Here is a 23,132-nt window from a genome sequence, read left to right as displayed (position 1 = left end):
TACGGTCTAAGAGTTATTAACGAAACAAATCTTTCCTAAAACGGCAAAATAACGCAATTGAAGGTTTGAACGAAAAAATTAGGCCGAAAAGCACCATTGATCATCATGAGTATGGACCGAAGTGCGAAAATAAGTCAGCCCACCAAGTTTGGGCCTATTCCGAGCTCGTCCGAATTTTGTCAATTTGGGTAATCTGAAATTAAACACCGTTTGAGCTTCCGGGGCTTAGCTCGGTCCAACTGATTATGGAATTGGGCTTACACGTGTTCTACACCATAAGCTCACTCTCCTCCCTCACTAGAGGCAAGAGTTCGAGCCCCGAAGGGCAAGGGTGGGGTTTAGGGCTATAGACAGCTTCTGGACCCCATGTGAACTAATTTACTAACCCACTAACTCCCTCATATCCCGCTGATGTATAAACTATGACAAAAAAATAATAATATATATTATTTCCACATGGTTCGTTTATATTATCTTATCCCCAAAAGTAACAATGAAAATCAGCGACAGTGAGGAATGTATTCTTTTGATTATCAACTTTTTTTACACGTTAACTTCGTTTATCAGTGTTAAAGGTATAAGTAATAAAATTGTCTCTCTCTCAAACAGTTTAAATTTTTAGAAGAGTTGGTGGTTAATTAATAATCTACTATGGTATCAAAGTTGATAAAAATGGTAGAGCAAGGAAAGAAAAGATTAAGAAGAAGATTTATGAGATACTTTATTCATTGTGTGCTACAACTTATATACAATACAAAAGTGAATATGGTGATTGGTTCAATCCCGTGATTGGTTCAATCCCATGATTGGTGGATCGATTTCCTAAGAATTAAAGATTATAAATATCCTAACTCCTAAGAATTAGCTATTATACAAAGAATCAAATCATGCCCACTATGGAAGGATTCTAACACTCCCCCTCAAGTTGGAGCATGCAGATCCGTAATGCCCAACTTGCCCAATAGCCGATGGAAAGAAGCAGCTCCAAGAGCTTTGGTGAAAATGTCTTCAAGTTGGTGTTGGGATGAAACATGGCTTGTGGTGATAATACTAGCAGTGAGTTTCTCACGGATAAGATGACAATCTATTTCAATGTGCTTGGTCCGCTCGTGGAAAACTGGATTGGCGGCAATGTGAAGCGCTGCTTGATTGTCTCAGAAGAGGTGCATTGGTTGGGGATGGGAAACTTGGAGGTCATGAATAAGAGTCTTGAGCCAAACTAGTTCATAAGTCGCGGTGGCCATGGCACGATATTCGGCTTCAGTAGATGATCGAGAAATAGTTGTTTGCTTTTTAGTTTTCCATGAAACGAGACAATGACCGATCATTATGAAGTACCCAGTGGTAGACCGATGAGTCATGGGACAAGCTGCCCAATCAAAATCACAGTAGGTAGAGAGTTGTAGGGAACTAGTAGAGGATAAAAGAATGCCTTTTCCAGGTGATGATTTCAAATAACGCAAGACACGGATAGTTGCATCATAGTGAGGTTGTCGAGGCTGATGCATGAATTGACTGAGAAGATTAACCACAAACACAATGTCCGGGCGAGTGATTGTTAGGTAGATAAGACGGCTGATGAGACGGCGATAAGTGCTAGGATCAGAGAGGATATCTCCATCAGTATCAGACAAACGTAAATTTGTTTCCATAGGAAAACTAACTGGGCAGGCACCGAGATGCCCACTATCACGAAGGATATCAAGGGCATATTTTCGTTGATTGAGAAAAATGCCGTTGGAGGACCGAACAACTTCGATACCCCAAAAATACTTCAATGCACTGAGGTCTTTGATATGGAACTTGGTGTGAAGGAAAGCTTTGATTTTGGAGATGGCTTGAGGATCATTACCAGTCACAATAATATCGTCTACATAAACAAGGATGGCTGTGAATTATTTGATATGGTGAAAAGAGAATGATCCGCGGCAGACTGAATGTATCCGGCTTCTTGAAGTGCTGAAGAAAATTTAGCAAACCAATTGCGAAAAGCTTATTTGAGGCCATAAAGAGACTTACGAAGACGACAAACACGATGCTCCCCTTGTCTTGAAAAACCTGGTGGGAGTGCCATATATACCTCTTCATGTAGATCACCATGAAGGAATGCATTATGAACGTCTAACTGATGAAGGGACCAATTGCAAACGGATGCAACTGCAAGGAGACAACGAACAGTGACCAATTTTGCAACAGGAGCAAATGTTTCATGATAATTCAAACCCTCTGTTTGAGTATATCCCTTACAACCAATCGAGCTTTGTATCTCTCCATCGTACCATCTACCTGATGTTTGATTTTGTAGACCCACTTGCAGCCAACAATTTGTTTTTCCAACAGGTAAGTCTTCAAGAGTCCAAGTATGATTTTTTTTCAATGCATCAATTTTAGTTGCCATTGCTTCATGCCAAAAAGGAGACTCAACAGCTTAGGTAAAAGATGTGGGCTCTTCATGGTTAGCAATATTGGATAAGAAAGCAATATGATTGGCAGAAAATTTATGGACAGAAAGATATTGAGAAAGAGGATAAGGCTTACCTGCCGAGGGCTATAGAGAAGGGGTGGAAGTAGGCGATGAAACTAAAGATAAGGTGGGACACACATAGTCACGAAGATAATTGAGTGGATTGATGGTGCGACGTGATCATTGAGTGCATGCATGGTGCGAAGGTTCGCGAGATTTGCTAGAACTGATATGTTCAATGGGTTCTGGAGTTGGAACAATAGTGGGGGATACACTTTCTTCAAGAACAGGATTTGGTGTAACAATGTCAGAGTTAGCTAAATGAGATGCAAAAGGAAAGGAATCTTCGATGAATGTGACATCACGTGACGTAAAAATACGACACGTTGTAAGATCATAGACTCAATACCCATTTTGATTAAAAGAATAGCCAACAAAAATGCATTTAGAAGCTTGGGCAAAAAATTTGTGTTGCCGATATGCATGAGGGATATGGGCAAAACATAGACAACAAAAAACACCAAGATTTGCATAATTTGGTGCAACTTGAAAAAGTATTTCATGGGGCATTTTTCCATTAAGAATAGGAGTTGGGATCCGATTGATTAAGTAAGTGACAGTTAAAATGCACTCACCCCAAAAAGCCAAAGAGAGGTGCGCTTGAAACCGTAAGGCTCAAGCGACTTCAAGGAAATGTCTATGTTTGCGTTCGGCGACCCCGTTTTGTTGTGGGGTGTCAACACAAGTGCTTTGATGAATGATTCCACGGTTATGATAAAAAGATGTCCTTGGGTTGGAGAAAAATTCTTGTCCATTATTTGAGCGACTTTTTTTTTTATAGAACGATTAAATTGTGTTTTAACCATTTCGCAAAAAATTTTAAGAAAAGAGCATGCTTCAGATTTGAACCGCATAAGATACACCCAAGTGCAACGAGAATAATCATCAACTATGGTGAGAAAATAATGAGCGCCAGTTTGCGATGGTGTGGCAAAACCTCCCCAAATATCATAGTGTATAAGAGTAAAAGGTTCAGTACTTTTATTAGAACGTAATGGAAAAGGACAGTGAGTTTGTTATGCCCGAATACAAACGTCACATGGAGAATGAAAAGAAAACACAGAAGAATTAGTAGAGCAGATTTTATTTAATCGAGGACCGAAAGGATGGCCAAGACGCATGTGCCAAATACTAGAATGAGGAGAGCGATGAACCGGCATAGCTATAGGGATGATTGGACTGGTTGGCACAAAATGGTAGAGACCATCGCGAACTTCACCCCTCCAAATCAGCTTCTTCGAGGTAAGGTCCTGAAATACACAAAAGGTGGGAAAGAAGGTGACAACACAATTCAGATTTTGTGTTAGTTTACTAATGGACAAAAAATTGAAATGAAAGTTAGGTACACAAAGAACATTTTCTAGAGAAATGTTAGGAGACAACTTCACAGATCCAATATGAGTAATTGGTGCAGTATCACCTATTGGAAGTTTCACAGGTTTTGCATCAGTGGTAGGTGTATGAGTGGTGAGTAAGGACAAGGAAGACGTCATGTGATCTGATGCACCACTATCAAGGATTCAAGAAGGAGAAAAGGTAACGGAGTTGCAAGAAAGAAAAGAGCTTTTACTAGCAAGGTTAGTCGTGGGCATCTCCTTTGGCGAGAGCAACGCAAGCAACTGGTGATATTGAGCAGAGGACAAACTAGGTATTGGATTTGGAGCATCAGTTGGATTTGGAGTAGGAACACTAGAGTGTGTCACAACTGAGTTGGTTGCATTGTGCGCTGAATGCCGTGATGTTGACGCTTTCTTGTTGGAACCGGATTGGTTCCATGTTGCTGGATAGCCAACTAGCTCGTAGCACTTCTCCTTATAGTGACCAAATTCACCACAGTAGTCACATTTAGGTCGGTCGGCCTTTCCCACGAACGGTGCTCTGATTGGTTCCATGTGGCCGATTAGATCCATGTCCACCATTCTAGAATGATTTGTTGGCTGTCATGGCCACATTTTCAGAGGTGTTGATTGAAGGGAGATGCTGCTTCTCTTCTTGATTTATGATGGCATAGACTTTGCTAACATTAGGCAGTGGATCCATGACAAGGATCTGACTCCAGATATTAGTATAAGTTTCATTCAGTCCCATAAGAAACTGATATACATGTTCAGTCTCATGCATATCTTGAATCTTTTTGAAAATTTCACAAGTACACTTTGATATGGCTCCACAGTTGCAACTTGGAAGGATTACATAGGTTCCCAACTCATCCCAATAGGACTTAATGGTGTTATAAAAGAAAGCCGGTGAACGTTGTTTTTGACGAAAGTTGGTAATATCTCTTTTCAACTGAAAGATGCAAGGATTATTACCTTGCGAGAAACATTCCTCAAGGTCTAGCCAAACACTACGGGCAATGTCAGCATAAACAATGCTGGCGGTGAGAGATTTATCTATAGAGTTGAGGATCCATGAGAGAACTGTAACGACCCGGATTTTTGACCCATATTTTTTTAATACAAATTTATATTTTTAAATTTTTAATTCAATAATTAATTAGATTGAATAATTAAAATATATTATTATGTGTACAATTGATATTATTTGCATTATTGTATAAGATATGTATTTAAACTTTAGATATACAGGAAATTATGGATTCATATTCATCTCTTATCTTTCCTATCTAAACTCGAAGTAGAACTCTATTCAAACTAACTCTCCACTTCTCTATCTCTCGACCTATACATAAAAGCGTCCAGATACATCCTCACCATGTACATACATGCGTCCACATACATTATAATTGAAAACCCCACAAATGTGGCACTTGTCTCCTATCTTTTTATCATTATCAGTATCCATCTCCTTCCTCGTTCCACCACTTCTACACTTATCCTCTCACCTTCTCACTATCTTATTCTCTCTCATTATACATACCCACATAATCCGAAAATTGAACACCAGTATATTATTTCACTCCCAATTCTATTGTTGAGTCTAGAATAGAGAGAGAGAGAGAGAGTTGTGGCCATAGGTGTGTGCACACCATGAGTTTCGTGGGCACACCGCTGCTGTGGGCCCTATCAGAGTGCCGCCGGATGCTGTCCCGAGATTTCAAAACCACCATGGCGATCTACGGACACCGTACAACACTTATCCGAACTTCGAATCGCGTTTGAGGTAGTTTTCCGGAAACCCGAAACCTTAATCTGCATTTTAATGGAGTTAAGACTTAGATTTAAAGTTTATTGAAGATGATGACCTGCTGTTAAATTGTTAATTTATTTTTAGTCCTGTTTATATTAAAATTCAGTTCGATTGTGCTGGAATGATTAGTGTTATATCCTGTGAAAATTTATGATCATTTAACAAGTGTTTGATTGCGAAATTATTGTTAATGATGCATTGTTAATTTGTATTTGAGTGGACGTTTACGTGTTTAATAAATTATTATGGTAGATAAATATTTATGAAATATTAACAAGAATATTTTATTAGTAAAAATTTATTTAGATTGTAAGCAAGAAATATTTTTGATTATATATTAGTTAATCTTTAACTCTAATAAATATTGACTAGAATAGCCTCGCATAATTTTGTTGTTATGAAAATCTCATATTAATATTTAATATAGTTAGTAAATACTAAATTTAGCAATAAGTATTTTTCAATAAAAAAATTAGTTTGTAAAATCTATAAATAATATGAGAGTTAAAGAAAATATTTAAATAGTAGAAATGTTTTATAAAATTTCTAAACGAGAGAAATAGACTTAATTTTAAGTGTAGTAATTAATTGTTTGACTGAATATTATTTTGTTACTCGCATGATTAATTCTATGACAGGATTAATTTTATCGCATGGTTATGTGTTGTTAGTACTTTTAGTTGAAATGTTGAACCGTGTGATATTTTGTTGTGGCTGTAGATTGGACGAATAGGTTCCCGGGGTGGTTACGAGTAGTGAATCATGTAGACGATGATAAGTAAATGGAAAATGGTAAAGTGTTGAAAGTGTGAGTACTGTATGGATTGTGAATTGAGCCATGGCGATGGCAAGGGTAACCTATGGGGCCCTGTGTTGAAATGGGTTACCTGCGGGGCCCAGTGTTGTGACGCTAACGTATGATACGTCATGGGAAGTTTCTCTTTGAGGAAGAGAATGGGTCCCATGAGACGGTTATAGTTAGTGAGACGTTAATGTATGATACGTCATGGGAAGTTTCTCTTGGAGAAAGAGAGTGGGTCCCATGAGACGGTTATAGTTAGCGTGGGTAGTGGATGTCCGACCCTAATGTACGATACGTCATGGGATGACTCGATCCTCCTGTTATGGTCTTAAGTGAGAACATACTCGGTACATAACTTAGATGCGCTCACCTAGGACCCTGGTGCAGGACAAGCAAGAGGAAGGGTGGACCCATGAGACGATTGTAGTTAGTGGATGTGGGAGGAAAGGATCTCGCGGAGTGAATCCTTAGATTACATGTAAGATGATGGATAGTAAAGAAAAAGATGATGTGTTATTATTTTGTACCTTCGGTGTATTATGAATTATTATATTGTTGATATGCATATTGTGGTATTGGGTTTTAGGATTTCTACTTGGTGAATTATCACTAAGGATACGTTTGTATCCTGGCAAATCGTTTGCTTCGGTGTTCAATTTGCCAGAGTGTGCAGGATTCCACAGTGGAGCAGTTGATACAGGTGGGACCCCTGAAACGGAGTCTGGGCCAACATTGCTTGGAATTTCGTGTCAAAACTAGAGTCGCTCTGGAGTTGCTTTTGTTAAATAAATGTACATAGATTTTTGTATTATTTTGAAATTGTAATTTTTGTATAAGGATAAATAAGGGCCTAATAGTTTGTAAAATTCAGTGTATTTTAGGGTTAATGCTTCCGAAATTTCTTGAGAAATCGGGGCGTTACAGAACCATATCATTGCATCGTCCCCAAGCCTGAATCTCCACTTGATTTGTGGCTGATTCGGTGACATTCCCATCAACAAAAGCAAGTTTGTTCTTTGAGTTAAGGACCATTTTCATAGATCGTTTCCATGTAGGGTAATTATCTCCATTGAGTGGAGTGGAAACAAGAACAGCACCAGGATGATCAAAGGAATGCAAGAAGTATGGAGATGCGACATCCTGAATTGGATTCCTCGCAGACACTTTTGATGAATCTGATTGCGTCATCGGAAAAGAAAATGATTTCAAAGGGAAAATGGATGGAGGTTGAATGATTAAACCACAACTAGGCTTAGAAATTCAAGCTACAAATGCTAAGGAGAAGCGATGGATCAACACAAGAACGTTGCTCTGATACCATGATAAAAATGGTAGACCAAGGAGAGAAAAGATTAGAAGAAGATTTCTGAGATACTTTATTCATTGTGTGCTACAACTTATATACAATACAAAAGTGAATATGGTGATTGGTTCAATCCCATGATTGGTGGGATTGATTTCCTAAGAATCAAAGATTATAAACTATCCTAACTCCTAAGAATCAGCTATTATACAAAGAATCAAATTATGCCCAATATGGAAGGATTCTAACAAAAGTAGGCAATAGATTATGTATTCAAACCTCGCCGTCTCCTTAATGTTAAAATATTTACACATGTTAGCCCGATTATAGAGGAAAGCCTGGCTACATGTGAGGGGGCGCCTATGTTGAAGGTAATAAAGTTATCCCTCTCTCTAACAGCTTAAGTTTTTAGATGAGTTGGAAGTTAACAATCTAATAATTAAAAATAAGTGACTCTAGTTAATTTGATCCAAAATGATTTATGCGGCAGATTTTCGATCAGATGACTGAAATGGATCCATTGTATTTGCACAATATTTATTTTCTGCGTGAACGTCATCCCATTCTTTGACTGTTATATAGTATATCAAATGTTTGTGCAGTGCTCGGCCGGAACAACCTAGCTACGACCGTTGAATGCAGGTTTTAAGTTATGAGATTCAAGAAAGACTCGATTGCCAATCCAAGCATGCTGAGTAGACAAGATGTGAGATACTTTCTTAGCTTTTGTTATTTTCTTCGTCGGTCGACTAATACTACTTTTTTGTTCAACTTTTGTTTATCCTTCATATGTTGTGCGTAGTTCAAAGAGAAAAAGACATACACCCAAGCTGAGATCGATGAAGTACAAGTTGAGTGGATGAATTTTATTCTGAAACTTGATATATGAGATATGTGTGCGTGTTTACCGTGTTCTAGCTAGTATGCTAGTTGAGTGTGTGCTAGTTTTGGTGAAATCGGCTGAGGCAGCCTTTTTTTGTTTTTTATCAACTAGTACATAGTTTTGTTGAAATAAGGATGTATTTTACTCATCTAAAAACCTTCATAATGAACCATTTCCTGTTAAGCACTTGTTATACATTACACATAGCATTTACAAAAAACACATAGAACGTTGTTTTTCAATTTGATTAATAATGGTTTAAGGAACTTCTTATTTTACGTCTCTATTATCGCATTTGGTGAACGCTATTAGAAATAATGACTTTCCATAGTGTCTTTGGCACGTTATAAATGACAATTGTTTCATATCTGAAAAGCTATAAGATAGGAAGTCACTACAATTAGGAATTCATACTAAAAGGCTAAAAGCCATGCATGCCTTTTTGTTACGAGGGAGACAAAATTTTGCATAGTAAATGATCAGTGTGTAGAAATACTGCATACACACAGAAGATTGGATTATCAGTTTTTGTGAAATATAAATTTTGGTTCACATTCTTAGTGAAATTTGACACACCATCGGTAGAATTGTAGCACAATGTTTTAGTAGATATGTTTTGATTACAGAAAAATGTACTTGTTCTAACTCATTGTGCTAATACACGTGTGTATATACTGAACAAGATTACATGTGCCTCGCGATCAGGGGTAGTTCCACAATATGAGTTTTTTTTTTGTCAATCGATAGGAGGGGACAAGGGAAATAGTGCTACAATTCGCAGCCCAAAATATGAGTTTAACAGTGACAAAAATGTATTAAAAAATTTGTGATACAAAACTCTATATGAACAAAAGGTTTTTTTTAACTAGTATGAAATTTATTGGGCCTCGATTAGTATTGTTTTTTTAACAGTAAAGAAAATTTTACTAACCATAAGTTAAAAGGATAGAAAGTACAAAAGTACAAAGCATAAGGGAAATTTCACCTAGGCACCTGACTTTTCACACAAATCACACATAAACACATGACATTTCTTAAATTTCATATAAACACCTGAGCTTTCTAAAAACTTATCAATTCAACACCTGACCTTTGTTAAATTTCATATAAACACCTGAGCTTTCTAAAAATTCATCAATTCAACATCTGTCATCACCCCTCTGTCTAAAACCAAACGAAATGGCTGAGGTGCTCCAAGCAAAACAAGTTAAGTGCTCCAATTTTTAATTTGTTTGAACCAGTGCGAAGATCTTATTTTTTCTGATCATTTTATCCTAAAGAATCATAATTAATTTTTTACTCTAAAGCTCTCGTTAGTCAACCCTAAGAAAGTCGTAGAATCAAATATCTCTTAGGGCTAACTAACGATAGCCTTAGAGTCAAAAATTAATTATGACCCTTTAGAATAAAATGATCAGAGAAATAAGATCTTCACATTGGTTCAAAGGAATTGAAAATTGGAGCAATTAATTTTTCAACCATGTATAGACCGTTTATATATTAAAAATTATGGTTAAAAAAATAAGTGCTCTAATTTTCAATCCGTTTAAACCGGTACGAAGATCTTATTTCTCTTATCATTTTATTCTAAAGGGTCATAATTAATTTTTAACTCTAAGGCTATCGTTAGTTAGCCCTAAGAAATATTTGATTTTACGACTTTCTTAGAGCTGACTAACGAGAACTTTAGAGTAAAAAAATTAAGCATGGTTCTTTAGGATAAAATGATCAGAAAAATAAGATCTTCACACTGGTTCAAATAAATTAAAAATTGGAGCACTTTAACTTTTTTTGCATGGAGCACCTCAGCCATTCCGTTTGGTTTTAGACGGAGGGGTGACGACAGGTGTTGAATTGATAAGTTTTTAGAAAGCTCAGGTGTTTATATGAAATTTAAGAAAGGTCAGGTGTTGAATTGATGAGTTTTTAGAAAGCTCAGGTGTTTATATGAAATTTAAGAAAGATCAGGTGTTTATGTGTGATTTGTGTGAAAGGTCACGTGCCTAGGTGAAATTTTTTCCAAAGCATAATAACGAAGGAAATGCATCCCAATCGACACTTAACCCACCCGTTAATCCTATACTGCTACGTGGCTAACTACCCTACGAACCATCCCACAATCAAAACACTCTACAACAACACAAAGAAATGACAAAAACCAAAAAGCCCATCAAAAGCAACCAACCTTCCATCCCAACCACCGTTGCCCGACTATCTTCGCACTAACAAAAACTTACAGAGAAACCTCCGAAAATTTTTGGGAGTTTGGTTTGTTTAGCAGAAGAACTGAGCTCGAGCACAATTTTTGACTCATTTAATAAACAATCCAAAATTGAGTTAGGCGCAATCCGTCGTTTTGGGGGTTTGGGCTTTGGCCCATTAGTAAGTCCAGCCTTCCATTCTCATTTTTCCATCCTCCCGGACCGGAGCTCCGATTGCCTTGATTTTCCAAAAAATATTAGGGTTACAAATGTGCCGATGTATCTAAACGAGCCAAGCTCCTATAATGAGCTTCAATAAGGTTGAGTTCTCTTGAATTTAATTTAAATTTGAGAGTTTTTTTTTATTTGAATTTTTTTTGCATTTGTTAATTTTGTACTAAATTTTTGTAGATTATTTATTTGTTTCGATGAGAAAAATCGAAAAAATAATTTTTTTTACTTTTATTTAAATATTTTGAAAAATAACTATTTTTTAACAAAAAAATATAAATACGAAAAATTTCAAATAAAAACAAAACACTCATATTTAAATTAAGTTCAAGAGAACCCAAAACTGCTTGTTTACAAAAAATTGAAAATAAGCCCAAACTGATCTCCCGCACTCTCGCTCTTTACAATCACCCTCTCACTCGTCCAGTCGTCCTTCTTTCCTCCGCATCACCGCCGTAGAAGACGTCGCCGCTGCGGCCGCCTCCGTCTGCGATGGGCCCACCAAAACCCTCCATTACAATCTCCCAACAAGCTTTCGACGAAATGGTGAAGGAAAACATCGACGACCTCCAAATGGACCCCACCGAAGCCCTTCAAGACGCCATCGAAACCCTAACCCTCCAAGGCGTCGATCTCTCCGGTTTTCACTAAACCCTCTCAAATCCCATTTTCCAACGTTGCCTTCCGTCACTCCCACTAATCTCACTACCTACCCCTGCTTCTTTTTTTCTCTCAGGTATCGTCACGTGCAAGGAAGACCCGGTGATCCGGTCACGGGACCGGTTGAAACAGTTGGATTCCGATTGGACGGAACGGATTGCTGACCGGAAAGATGTGGATGAGGTGGTGGATTTGCTTGATGAGTTGACTGAGTTGTGTTTAATGGAAGGGTCTGGGAATGCTGCGATTGGGACCAGGAATGGAGGGATCAAATTGATTTGTTCGGTTTGTTTGAAGCTTCGTGGTGGGTCCGATCGAGGTTTGGGTTCGGGGTTGAAGGCACTCGCATCACTTATTCATGGTATGTAATCAGACAATTCTAGTGTAATGTACAAAAAGAAGCTCCAGATAGTTGATGATGTTGAGGAATCGACCAGAGTGAGGAACGTAAAATGCATAAAGAATAATCAGTAAAAGAAACAGAGAACGCAAGACACGTAGATTTTCACTTGGTTCTCTAACTGTGTAAATTGTCTGCTTTCACAGCTCGTAACAGTTTTCATTGTGTATTGAATGAAGAATGGACTACAAGTTACATTGAATGCGTAAACTAATTATTTAAACATACCATGTACTTGATCAATTTCCGTAATGCCCATGTCTAGGAAGCATGAATGGTCAACCAAGCGCGAACTGAATCGAATGGGGCTTCACAAGCCCATAATCTTTCCCTTTGACTGAGATATTACGTGTGATACAATAGATGGAACTTAGATTCTTGGGGCTTGTGGAGTTTAGTTATGTGATTGTTAGTTGACTACTTAAATTTTTTTTTTTATTTGGTGTTTTTGTTGGTTTAGTTGACTGTTGTAACGTTTTATTGGCCGGAAATGTTAAAACAGATTGAATTCTGCTTATCATCACTGGCTATCTATGTGATGCCAGGTAGCTATGTGGCATAGCAGTTCTCACTTCCAAAAGACATCGAAGTTAGTGGTGTAAAAGAGAAAGGAAAAATGGTGTCAGAAGAAAATTTAGTTATGATGTTGAACATGGAGTCGTGAACCGTATTGTGTAGCGGAAGAGTTAATTTACTTAAAATGCCTATGTATAGGAAGCCTGAATAGTTAACAAAGCGCAAACCAAATCGAATCGGGCTTCACAAGCCCAATAATCTTAACCTTTTGAATGAGATCTCATGTGTAATAGTAATACAATAGATGGAACTTAGATTCTTGGGGCTTGTGGGCTTGTGGAGTTTGTTTATGTGATTGTTGTAGTTGACTATTTGAATTTTTTTTTATTTGTTTTTGTTGGTTTACTTGAGTGTTGTGAGGTTTTATTGGTCACAAATGTGAAAATAGATTGATTTCTGCTTATCATCTCTTGTGATAATTTGATGTCAGCTTGCTATGTGGCATAGTAGTTCTAACTTCCAAAAGACATCGAATTCGGAGGTGCAAAAGAGAAGGATAAAAAATGGCGGCCGAAGAAAATTTTGTTACAATGTCGAGCATGGAGTCGTGGACCGTATTGTCTAGAGAAAGAGTTAATTTACCTGTAATATGAATATATCATGTATTTGATACCTAGTAGATTTTGTGTAAGCCTGAAAATAGGATGTTTAAGGTGACACAGGGCTTGGTTGCTAACAGTTAATGAGATTAGCTCATCTTCAATTTCAAAGCCTAGTATAGTAATCTGAGTAAATGTCTGATACATGCGAGCCCATTGGGTATTGATATAGAAAGATGCGGAATGCTGATTTGTGGTTATGGTCTTCCATCATTACTAGGCATTGGGATCTGGCCAGTTTAGTGTTACGGGGATTGTCTGATGTGTGCAATTTTTTCTTGGGCAGATGTTCAAAGTGGTGATACATTTCAAAGGAGTGGTGGACCAAAGATGGTGATGGCTATCCTAAGTGACAGCAGTCAAAGTTCGAATATCTTGAATGGCGGTTTTTCTGTTGTTGCTGCAGCTGCAATGGGCAATGAGATTGTCAAGGAATCATTTATGGAGTTGAAAATTGATGAGCTTATGTTCCAAATTTTGAGGACACATGATAAAGGGAGCATCCATAGTTTGTATGATGCTATACGGGTCTTGCTAACACCTGATGATAACCGTGTTGTGGCATCCCAGGCAAGTAACAGTTAAGGTTTATGGAAGTTGTTTATTTTGAGTTCTTACACGTGTATTTAGTTTAGAGTAGGAAATTAATCTGTTAGTGGCTCAATCATCGACTTTTTTCTTCTTCTTATAATTGAAAAGGCAAAATAACAATTAAAAAAGTAGTATTGAATGAAGTTCCTTGTTTGGGTTTCTGGGAAATGGCATCTTGGAATGGAAAACATGTCATGATTTTGGAACCGATGGATCAAACTAGTGAGCTTGCTTATTCATTTAATGTCAACTATAAATGTTGCATCTGAATGTAACTGAGTGATTTCAACTACAGGTCTATGGTTATGCCCGACGTTTTGCAAAAATTGGAATTGCAGAAGTTCTTGTGGACTCTCTTAAAGAAGGGCTTAATTCGCCAAGTCTAGTATCTGCAACCATCACTCTAAAGGCTGTTGCCGTCAATGTAAGTTTTCCTATGTTGTAAGAGGTTTAGGTTGAGCATATTTATTGCCTCAAATCTCTATTTCATGTGATTTGAAGTTCTTTTTGTTGAAGCTTCTCTTAGAATCTTAGTCCTATCTTTGTTAGCTGAATTTGCTCTAACCATTAAATTCTTCCTTTGCACCACTATTTGGGGAAGGCATGTTATAGTTTGAAAGATGTTTATAAACAAAGGTAAGGGAAACTGCAGAAAACTGGTGGGATAGTATCTAAGGATTGTTATGATTTGTCAAAGTTCCCCCTGTACCTTATTGTAGAATATTTTTATTGATCTCTCTTTTTCTACACGTTTACTTATGGGCTTCTTGTGGTTGCAGGATGAAATATGTAGATGCATCGCCGAAAGTGGCGGTGTGGATGCACTTCTTCAATGTATTGATGACAGTGGTGAACAGGGCAATGAAAACGTAGCTAGAGTTTGTTGTTCTTTGTTGTGTAAGGTTTTAACCAAATCCCTCCTTTGACCAACTTTAAATATTCGAACACATACATACACAAGCTTGCTTTCGACACCTGTTTTATCAATTTGAGGCTTTACAATAGAATTATCCACGCTTGCATTGTACCGCATGTTCTGTTTGAATACTGATAGGATGGAGGTAGAAAAGAAAAATATTGGAATCTCAAACATCTTAGTTTTCGGTGGCATATTCAAGTACATGCTGATATTCACGAGCTATTTTTTGGTATCTTCTGAATCGTAATATTTCTCCCATTTTTCAGACATTATCTACCTCTAACTAGGTTAATTCTTAATACATCGGAAACTGGTAATTGGCTAAAATCTGTAGCCACTTGGATTCTGCAACTTTCTTATTAGCTTCTTATCATTACTTCTGCTTGTAGCACTAGAGCTCAACTGAAATTGGTGCATCTTTTTCTCCTTTTTTCCTCTTTGGCTGTTCCCGATTGTTGTACACTATTAGTTGGCAGGAAGTGATGCAAACAAGAGTGCTATTGTACAAAAGGGAGGAATGGATAGGCTAATCAAACTCGCGGCCAGATTTTCCGATGATCCGTCAGTTTTGCAAGAGGTAGGGAAGAGTTTTATACAAATGACACTGCTTGTATCAACTACTGGTTCATATAGCTATATTGTGATTGGAAGTGCAGCTAGTATTTTGAATCTTAAATTATGCTTAATCAACATGTGTGAAATATATCAAGATTGGATACAAATGACAGTTACTAAGGGTACTACAATTTTGAGAAGATGGATGATGTTCTTAGCTAATAGCTGCGGAAAAAGTTTAATACTGCAGAACTTAGTGAAACCTGTGCGTCTATCATACATTCAGATGGATCTGCATGTTGGTAAAAACAATGTTAGCGATCATTTGCTTGTGAAGAGTTGGGCTTTTTCACTTTTCTTGCCAAATTTTTGGTTACCTAGGGAAATCAATCTGGTTATAAGGACCGCATAAGTTATCTACTCCCTATGTCCCCATTTGTTTTTCTTTATGTTGGGCATGCCCTTTAATCGGGTGACCAGAAATAGACAAATAAGTGGGGACAGATACAGTATATGTATTTAGCAAGACTGCAAGAGGTAAGTTGCATGGCTTAATAGTCTTTGTTGTGGTACAGGTCATGTCTATTATAGCTGTACTATCGTTGAGATCCCCAGACAATGCGGCTCGTGCCATTGAAGCTGGAGCTGGAGATCTTGCTATCCAGGCTATGCAGAGCTTTCCTGGAGCTCATCAAATGCAGAGGAATGCCTGTTCAATGATCCGTAATCTCGCGGTTAGGAACCCAGAAAATAGGCAAGCTGCTTTCTTTATACATTTTGGTCTTTTGTCCTTCTTGGAATATCTGGTGGATGTTTAACAAATAGAGAATTTCTCTGATGACACCTTGCATCTGTGAAACTAATTTTGTCTTATTATTGTACAGAACTATATTGCTTAACAATGGTATTGAGAAGATCATAAGGAAAGCTAGGGAAAACCATGAAAGCTGTAACAGTGCTGCTACGGATGCGCTAAGAGATCTGGGGCTTGATGACTACAACAAATAGGTTACGCTTTCTACTGCTGTTACCTACTTGGTTCATTTGCAATGTGTCCTTTAGTTGTTTTTGCTCAAATTTTGCCTTGCCTTCTGCATGGAGGTCCTTGATCACATATTGTGTCGTGCATAGTTTGGTTTTCAAATATTGAACTCAAATATCACGATGTTATTTACTCAAGCGATACACGAAAAGTGTAATTGACTCCAACTTGGAGTCACACAGACAATCACATTTGAAAATTAGTATGTATGGATGATATTTATTTTTGTTTTCCGAAAAAGTGTTCACACCAACTTGGGTGTAACATTTGGGGTGGCTTCTGAATTCCTCCACAGATGGAAAGTGAAATATTTGTCATAGATATTTTGATTGCCAAGTATACCCTGAGTTTTATCATCTGTTATTTCTACAAAAAAAAGGCTACGCTTACAACAAGAAGCTACTACTACAACATACTTGCAACATCACTGGGCCCCACCAGTTTTAAAAAGAGAAAAGCGAACGAAATCCTCAAATTCAAAACTCAGTTCTTATGGTTCAAGTTTAGAGAGAGAGGAGGAGGAGGAGTAAGAAGAAGACCCAGTAGCGTGCGACCCCCATCACCACCACTGGCTCCACCACTGTGCGACCCCTTCACCACCTCGCGACGCACCTCTCTCTCTCTCTCTCTCTCTCTCTCTCTCTCTCTCTCTCTCTCTCTCTCTTCCATTGGGAGCCTCCCAAACATTGGTGACGACAAGCCCCCGCACCATTCTGGTCCCTCGCTGCCAGCCGCAATCTCGCTGGCGCTAACATGGAGCGATTTCCACTTGAACGGAATAGGGGTTCGATCAAGGGCTTCTCCGTCGATGGGTTTGCGAGCACAAACGATTTCTCTCCGTTGTGAGCTCAAATGACAAGCCCCCACACCCTTCCGGTCCTCTAGCGCCTGCGATTCTTGCTGGGTTGATTTTTTATGGCTTGTTTGTGCCAGAGTGTGTCATCAAATTTAGGGGTACCAGATTTAGGGGTTTTCTTTGCTTTTTTCAATTTAGGGATTTTGAAAAATTAGGAGTTTTGTGCGAAACTGTGTCTTCATCCATCTTTGATGTCTTAAATGGTGCGATTATAGTGAGTAATATCCATCAAATTGAAACTATGAACCATTGCCGCCGACCAAATGGAGATTGTTTAGGAATTTGGTAGTTATCCGACTTAAGAAGTTCAAGGATGAAGGGGGTTTTTTACTTGATTTTTTGTTCTAAGTAGTTGGTTAGTATTGTGCTTGGCTTATCTCCTTAATTGTAAGACTCATAGGGATCACTTCAATAATGAAAAATGTTTGCATTTTTCTTGGAAATGGACTATGTCGTTTGAGATATCAGAATGGTATTGTTTATATTTCTGCTACTGTTTGATGAATGGAGTGGAATATAATGCAAAGTTGCTATTGGACTAGATTTCTTATTGGTGTTATCTCTCAAAAGAGAGAACCAAAATCTCTATATACTCAAATTGCATTCTTCGTTGTGATGAATCTTGTTTCTTTGCTGAGCTTGATGTAGGCTCATGGTCATACAAATCCAAGATCATATCCCAAATCCAAGATCATGTGCACAAAATCTGGGGTTTTAGTTTGAACAAAAGGACTTACTTGCATACATGTTCAAGGAATTACTTGTATACATGAAATGGTTGCCTTAGACAGAAAACTAAACTAAATTTGGCGTTTATACATTTTGCTTGGTCCTTATTGTGCATTCCTCCCTAAGAAGTACAGACACAGATATAGAATACGGACACGACACCACATTGAGCACTAGCTAGTTAATGCATGCATGCCAATACCTAATAAAAAGTCACCACATCTAATAAAAGGTCATCACATACGGGATACGGATACAACACCACATCTAATAAAAAGTCATCTTTCACACATATTACATGCCAATACCAAGTGTTGCCAAAAAAAAGAAAAAAAAACAAAGTTTGAGATTCAATTGAGCACTAGCTAGTAAATGGATATGACACGATACAGACATGATACACCCACAATCAATTGAACTGAACTACTCTTCAACATTATCCATTGCGTTCATCATTTCCATAAAACTTGGTTGTGGTCCTACCTAACACTGCCTTTGAGCTTCCAAAAAAACTTGATTGCCCTCTTCCCCGAACTTGACTACCTGTAATATTTGATTGCCCTCCTCCCCGAACTTGACTACCTGTAACATTTGATTGCCCTCTCCAATCATGACTATTGAGTAAGGTTGACATGTTGGTTTGTGAATTTGGAAATGTATACATAAATTGGTTAAAGTTTGTTCTGGTTAGGCATAAATTTGGAGAAAATTGGAAGATGCTTCTGCCCTGTGCCATATTTGGTCGCATATTATGGGGCATCATGTTTGGCCACAATGATTGTCCCATGTAGCTCATTATGGGGCATCTTGTTTGACCACATTGATTGCCCCATGTAGCTTAGTTGACTCTGCCCATCAATAATTAACAATAACTTTAACATGAAACATGAGATTGTGCAATAAAATTAAAGTTTCCTACATTTACATAAATAACACTCTCTTGTGTCCCAAACACATGGTCAATCACAATCTCTTCAACCTCTTGAAATTAGCAAATAAAATAATTACTAAGCATTCATCGAATATATCTATATGTCCATATTAAGAAATCATATAGAACTTATACCGTAACTTTTTCCTTGGGCAATGTCTTCTTTTTTTCTCTTTTCATCTTAACAGCTTTTACCACAACACCTAGCATCCTTTTACATGGCGGTCTCTCTTTTCGACGAAGACCTTCCGGATCAAGTATGTTCGTGCTCTGTTTGGTTTTTATAACTCCATCTCCAAGTAAAAATAAATCATTTGGAGTTTCGAAACCCACATTACTTTCACAAACAATCAAAACTTTCATCAACTCTCGTTTTAGCTCATGTACCCACGTCGTCATCATATCAAACGTCTCTTTAGATTCTTTTGCTAAATTAGCAACCTCAATAAAGATATTGCACATGTTAAGCTGACGCGCTTCAATTGATGTTGACGACTTATCGTAATTGATCCGAATTTTAATGTGGCCCATTTTCCCATTTTTGCACCATCTTCTCAACACATACTTATCGAGCACTCTTTCAATTCGCCTTTGATGCCGCACAATCAATTGATGTTTACATATCATTCCTTTGAACTCAAACAATCGATAATTACAATGTGTTTCATTGATTTCAGCATTAAAATCAACAGTAAATGACACTTGTTTCCTCTTTTACTCTTCTCCTTTTCCAAATGTAACTCACTCATTTACCTCATATTTGGACACAATATCACCTTCTTTTGTCTTCAAATATAAACAGTCAAGTTTTCCGACAAATTGTTTGGGAAACTCCTTAAACTTTGCATTCGTGTGAACACTTTTAAATTGCTTCTCCTACTCATCTTTAGTTATTAACGGGATGTAAGTGTTCTAACTTTTCACATCTTCTAGTTTTTCTCTTTCCATCTTATTCGCCAATGCATTTTCATATTGTTCTACAAACTATTTCAGGGTCGTTTTTGAATGAATATAACTATCAAAATATGCATTCATACTCTTGCTTCTTTGTGTGGATGACATTCCCACCCAATACACATCTTTCGCATAAGCAGACATCCACCGTTTCCTCTCTAGATACAACCCCTCTAATCATGTGTTACTTTGAAGCTCGTACTTTTTGATGAACACATCCCAAGCATCCTCAAATTGTTCTATTGTCAGTGAATAATAAATTATCTTATGCATACACCAACTAATTTTCTCACAGGCATTGTACCGATTCAATTTTCCGGGCACCTTTTTCATAATATGTCATATGCACCACTGATGCCGGGTGTTAGAGAATATATATTATGTAGAATTTTTTAAGGCCATACATAGGTCAGTGATAATTGCTCTCGAAGCACAACCCCACATGCATGTCTTCCAAGGCTGAATAACCACAAAAATGATTGTGTCGTCATGAGAGATGAGTCCACATCCCAATAAAATAGACTGACTATAACGATTTACGCCTACAAATGGAGCAAAAAGCATGTCATGCTTGTTTACCAAGTACGTTATGTCAAATGTTACAACATCACCGAACTCCTTACAAGTTGCCCTACTCCTTGCATCAGCCCATTATACATTCCTCAGTCAACCCTCATTATTCAGATCCATTGCAAAAAGGAAGTCAGAATTGCTGGGTTTCATCTTCATGAAATATTTGGGCATCGCCTCAACATCTCCTTCCACAAGTAGTAAACGTCACCATTTATCTACATAATTTCGGCAATCTTTCTGAAGATATGGAAGCTTTTTAGGTCCCCTAGCCTTAATCTGAAGTGAATCATAAGTCTTGTTCAGTTTGATCCCGGCTTTATCATTTAGTTCAAGCTTTCTTTTTATGTGTTCATCAAATACCCTATTGCTTTTGAAATACCTTACCTTTGAAGGGCTCTGTTCGTGATTGTGCTCCAAAACAATCCAGTTTAACCTCCACTTTCCATCTGGCAGTATAACACAGTAAAGTAAGTTGGACAATCAATTTTTAATTGCAGATGTGATTTGATCGGGTTGCTTGTTGTCACCTTTACCTTTCCACCACAAATACATGAAAGAGTTACATAACTCAACTTTCCGTCTCTTCCATTTCTTGATGTTCTTTTGCACACAACAAACCATTTTTGTTCTTGTAATACAAATAAGCATCGTCTAATGAGTTGAATGTCATTCCCACCTTCAGTTCCTCAACTCTGTCTTCACAATTTTCTGTTGCCTTCTTCCCATCCTCAGCAGTATTTGTCTCATCACTCTTTGTTTGAAGAACCACTTCATACTTCTTCATTTTCATTATCTCCACTCCATTTCATATCTCTTCTTCTTCTCCACGGACTCTGCATAATCGGAAAAAAAAAAAAAAAAACTCTTAATAATGCATGGAATTGACATAAAGATTGTAACCTAAGTTATAATGAAAATTGATTGGATTATATTAAGAGATTGGCAAAATACCTTCCAAAATCAATTTGGCCATATTTGTTTCTCGTCTGCTTCGGCGATGGAGGAGGCAATGCCGACGGAAGTCAACATCATCTACTTGTTCAGAAACAAAGGAAACATATTAGATACGTACTACAAACACCCGATCAAAAACAAAGTGCCATCAAATTGGGGGGGTTTTCAATTACGGGGTTTGGGGTTGGGGTGGGGAGGAGTTCCTCGACCCAATTGCGACTCATTTCATTTGTAAAATGACCTTATTCATGTTTCATATTGATGTCTAGCTTTAGGTCATATATGTGTGGATAGTTATTCTGCCTCTCCTATTTCCTGTTTGTCTCCTTTTCTTCCTATTGTCTGTTCAGTCAATGGCCAATGGAACCCATCACACTCTGTTTCAACCCCTTATCTTTTTCTTCTTTTTTCTTAAGTTGCGGAACTGGTCTGGATTGGGAACAACCATTATCCCCTTCTCTTTCTTATTTTTTAACTTAAGGAGGGTTAAGAGTGAGGGATATTTTGTTAAGCAATAGAAAACGGTATTAGGGAAACCAAACCAAACCGCTTCTTTTGGCTGGTTTTGTAAGAGAATTAGGGTTTTTTTTTTGTAACCCAGGAACTCAGTTTAGGACTCATACAAAACTAATGTAGCATGAGAGAGAGAGAGAGAGAGAGAGAGAGAGAGAGAGAGAGAGAGAGAGAGAGAGAGAGAGACCTTGACAATGGAGCTTCGATGGTTCGTCACGATTCGATTTTCACAATTTGACGGTGCTTCAGTGGAGGTGGTCGCCAAAGGTGATGATGGGGTCAACGGTGGCGGTGGTGGTCGGAGGTGGTGATGGGTATGTCCTCCTCCTCCTTGCCCCTTCCTCGCTCTCTCTTCGAACTAGAAGAACTAAGTTTTGAATTTGGGGATTTTGTCCCCCTTTCCTTTTTCTCTTTCTTTTTTTTTTTGAACCAGATTGTTTTCGAGCACAATCGTAAAGAGAGCCCTTCAAAGGTAAGGTATTTCAAGAGCAATAGGGTACTTGATGAACACATAAAAAGAAAGCTTGAACTAAATGATAAAGCCAGGATCAAACTGATCAAGACTTATTACAAACTTCAGATTGAGGCTAGGGTACCTGATAAGCTTTCATATCTTTAGAAAGATTGTCGAAATTATGTGGATAAATGGCGACGTTCACTAGTTGTGGAAGGAGATGCTGAGGCGATGCTCAAATATATCATGAAGATGCAAGCCGACAATTCTACTTTTTTTTTGCAATGAATTTGAATAATGGGGGTCGACTAAGATTGTATTCTGGGCTAATGTGGGGAGTAAGACAGCTTATAAGGAATTCAGTGATGTTGTGACCTTTGACACAACCTACTTGGTAAACAAGCATGATATGCCTTTTGTTCCATGTATAAGCGTTAATCATCATGGTCAGTCTATTTTATTGGGATGCGGACTCATCTCTCATGAAGACACAGAGTCATTTTTGCGGTTATTTCAAACTTGGAAGACATGCACGTGGGGTTGTGCTCCGAGAGCAATTATTACCGACCAATATATGACTAAGAAGAATGCTATAGAAAATATATTCCCCAACACCCAACATCGATGGTGCATATGGCATATTATGAAAAAGGTGCCCAAAAAGTTGAATGGGTACAACACCTATGAGAAAATTAATTGGTGTATGCGTAAGGCAATTTATGATTCATTGAC

The 23,132-nt window shown here is 37.8% G+C and overlaps 1 protein-coding gene and 1 pseudogene across 1 annotated transcript; one reads left to right on the top strand and one right to left on the bottom strand.

Moving 5' to 3' along the window:
* Nucleotides 1–886: 886 nt before the first annotated feature.
* On the bottom strand, nt 887–2,398 carry LOC131327547 (uncharacterized mitochondrial protein AtMg00810-like; annotated as a pseudogene).
* A 9,041-nt stretch (nt 2,399–11,439) lies between these two features.
* On the top strand, nt 11,440–16,676 carry LOC131326934 (uncharacterized). The gene is made up of 8 exons (XM_058359849.1): nt 11,440–11,734; nt 11,831–12,115; nt 13,616–13,899; nt 14,216–14,344; nt 14,700–14,822; nt 15,309–15,416; nt 15,970–16,148; nt 16,279–16,676. Exons 1-8 carry the CDS (start codon nt 11,587–11,589, stop codon nt 16,400–16,402), a joined length of 1,380 nt encoding a protein of 459 aa, XP_058215832.1. The 5' UTR covers nt 11,440–11,586; the 3' UTR covers nt 16,403–16,676.
* Nucleotides 16,677–23,132: the final 6,456 nt, after the last annotated feature.

The sequence above is a fragment of the Rhododendron vialii genome, chromosome 5a (assembly GCF_030253575.1).
Source record: "Rhododendron vialii isolate Sample 1 chromosome 5a, ASM3025357v1".
Classification (NCBI taxonomy): domain Eukaryota; kingdom Viridiplantae; phylum Streptophyta; class Magnoliopsida; order Ericales; family Ericaceae; genus Rhododendron; species Rhododendron vialii.
This window is presented reverse-complemented; position numbering and strand designations above follow the sequence as displayed.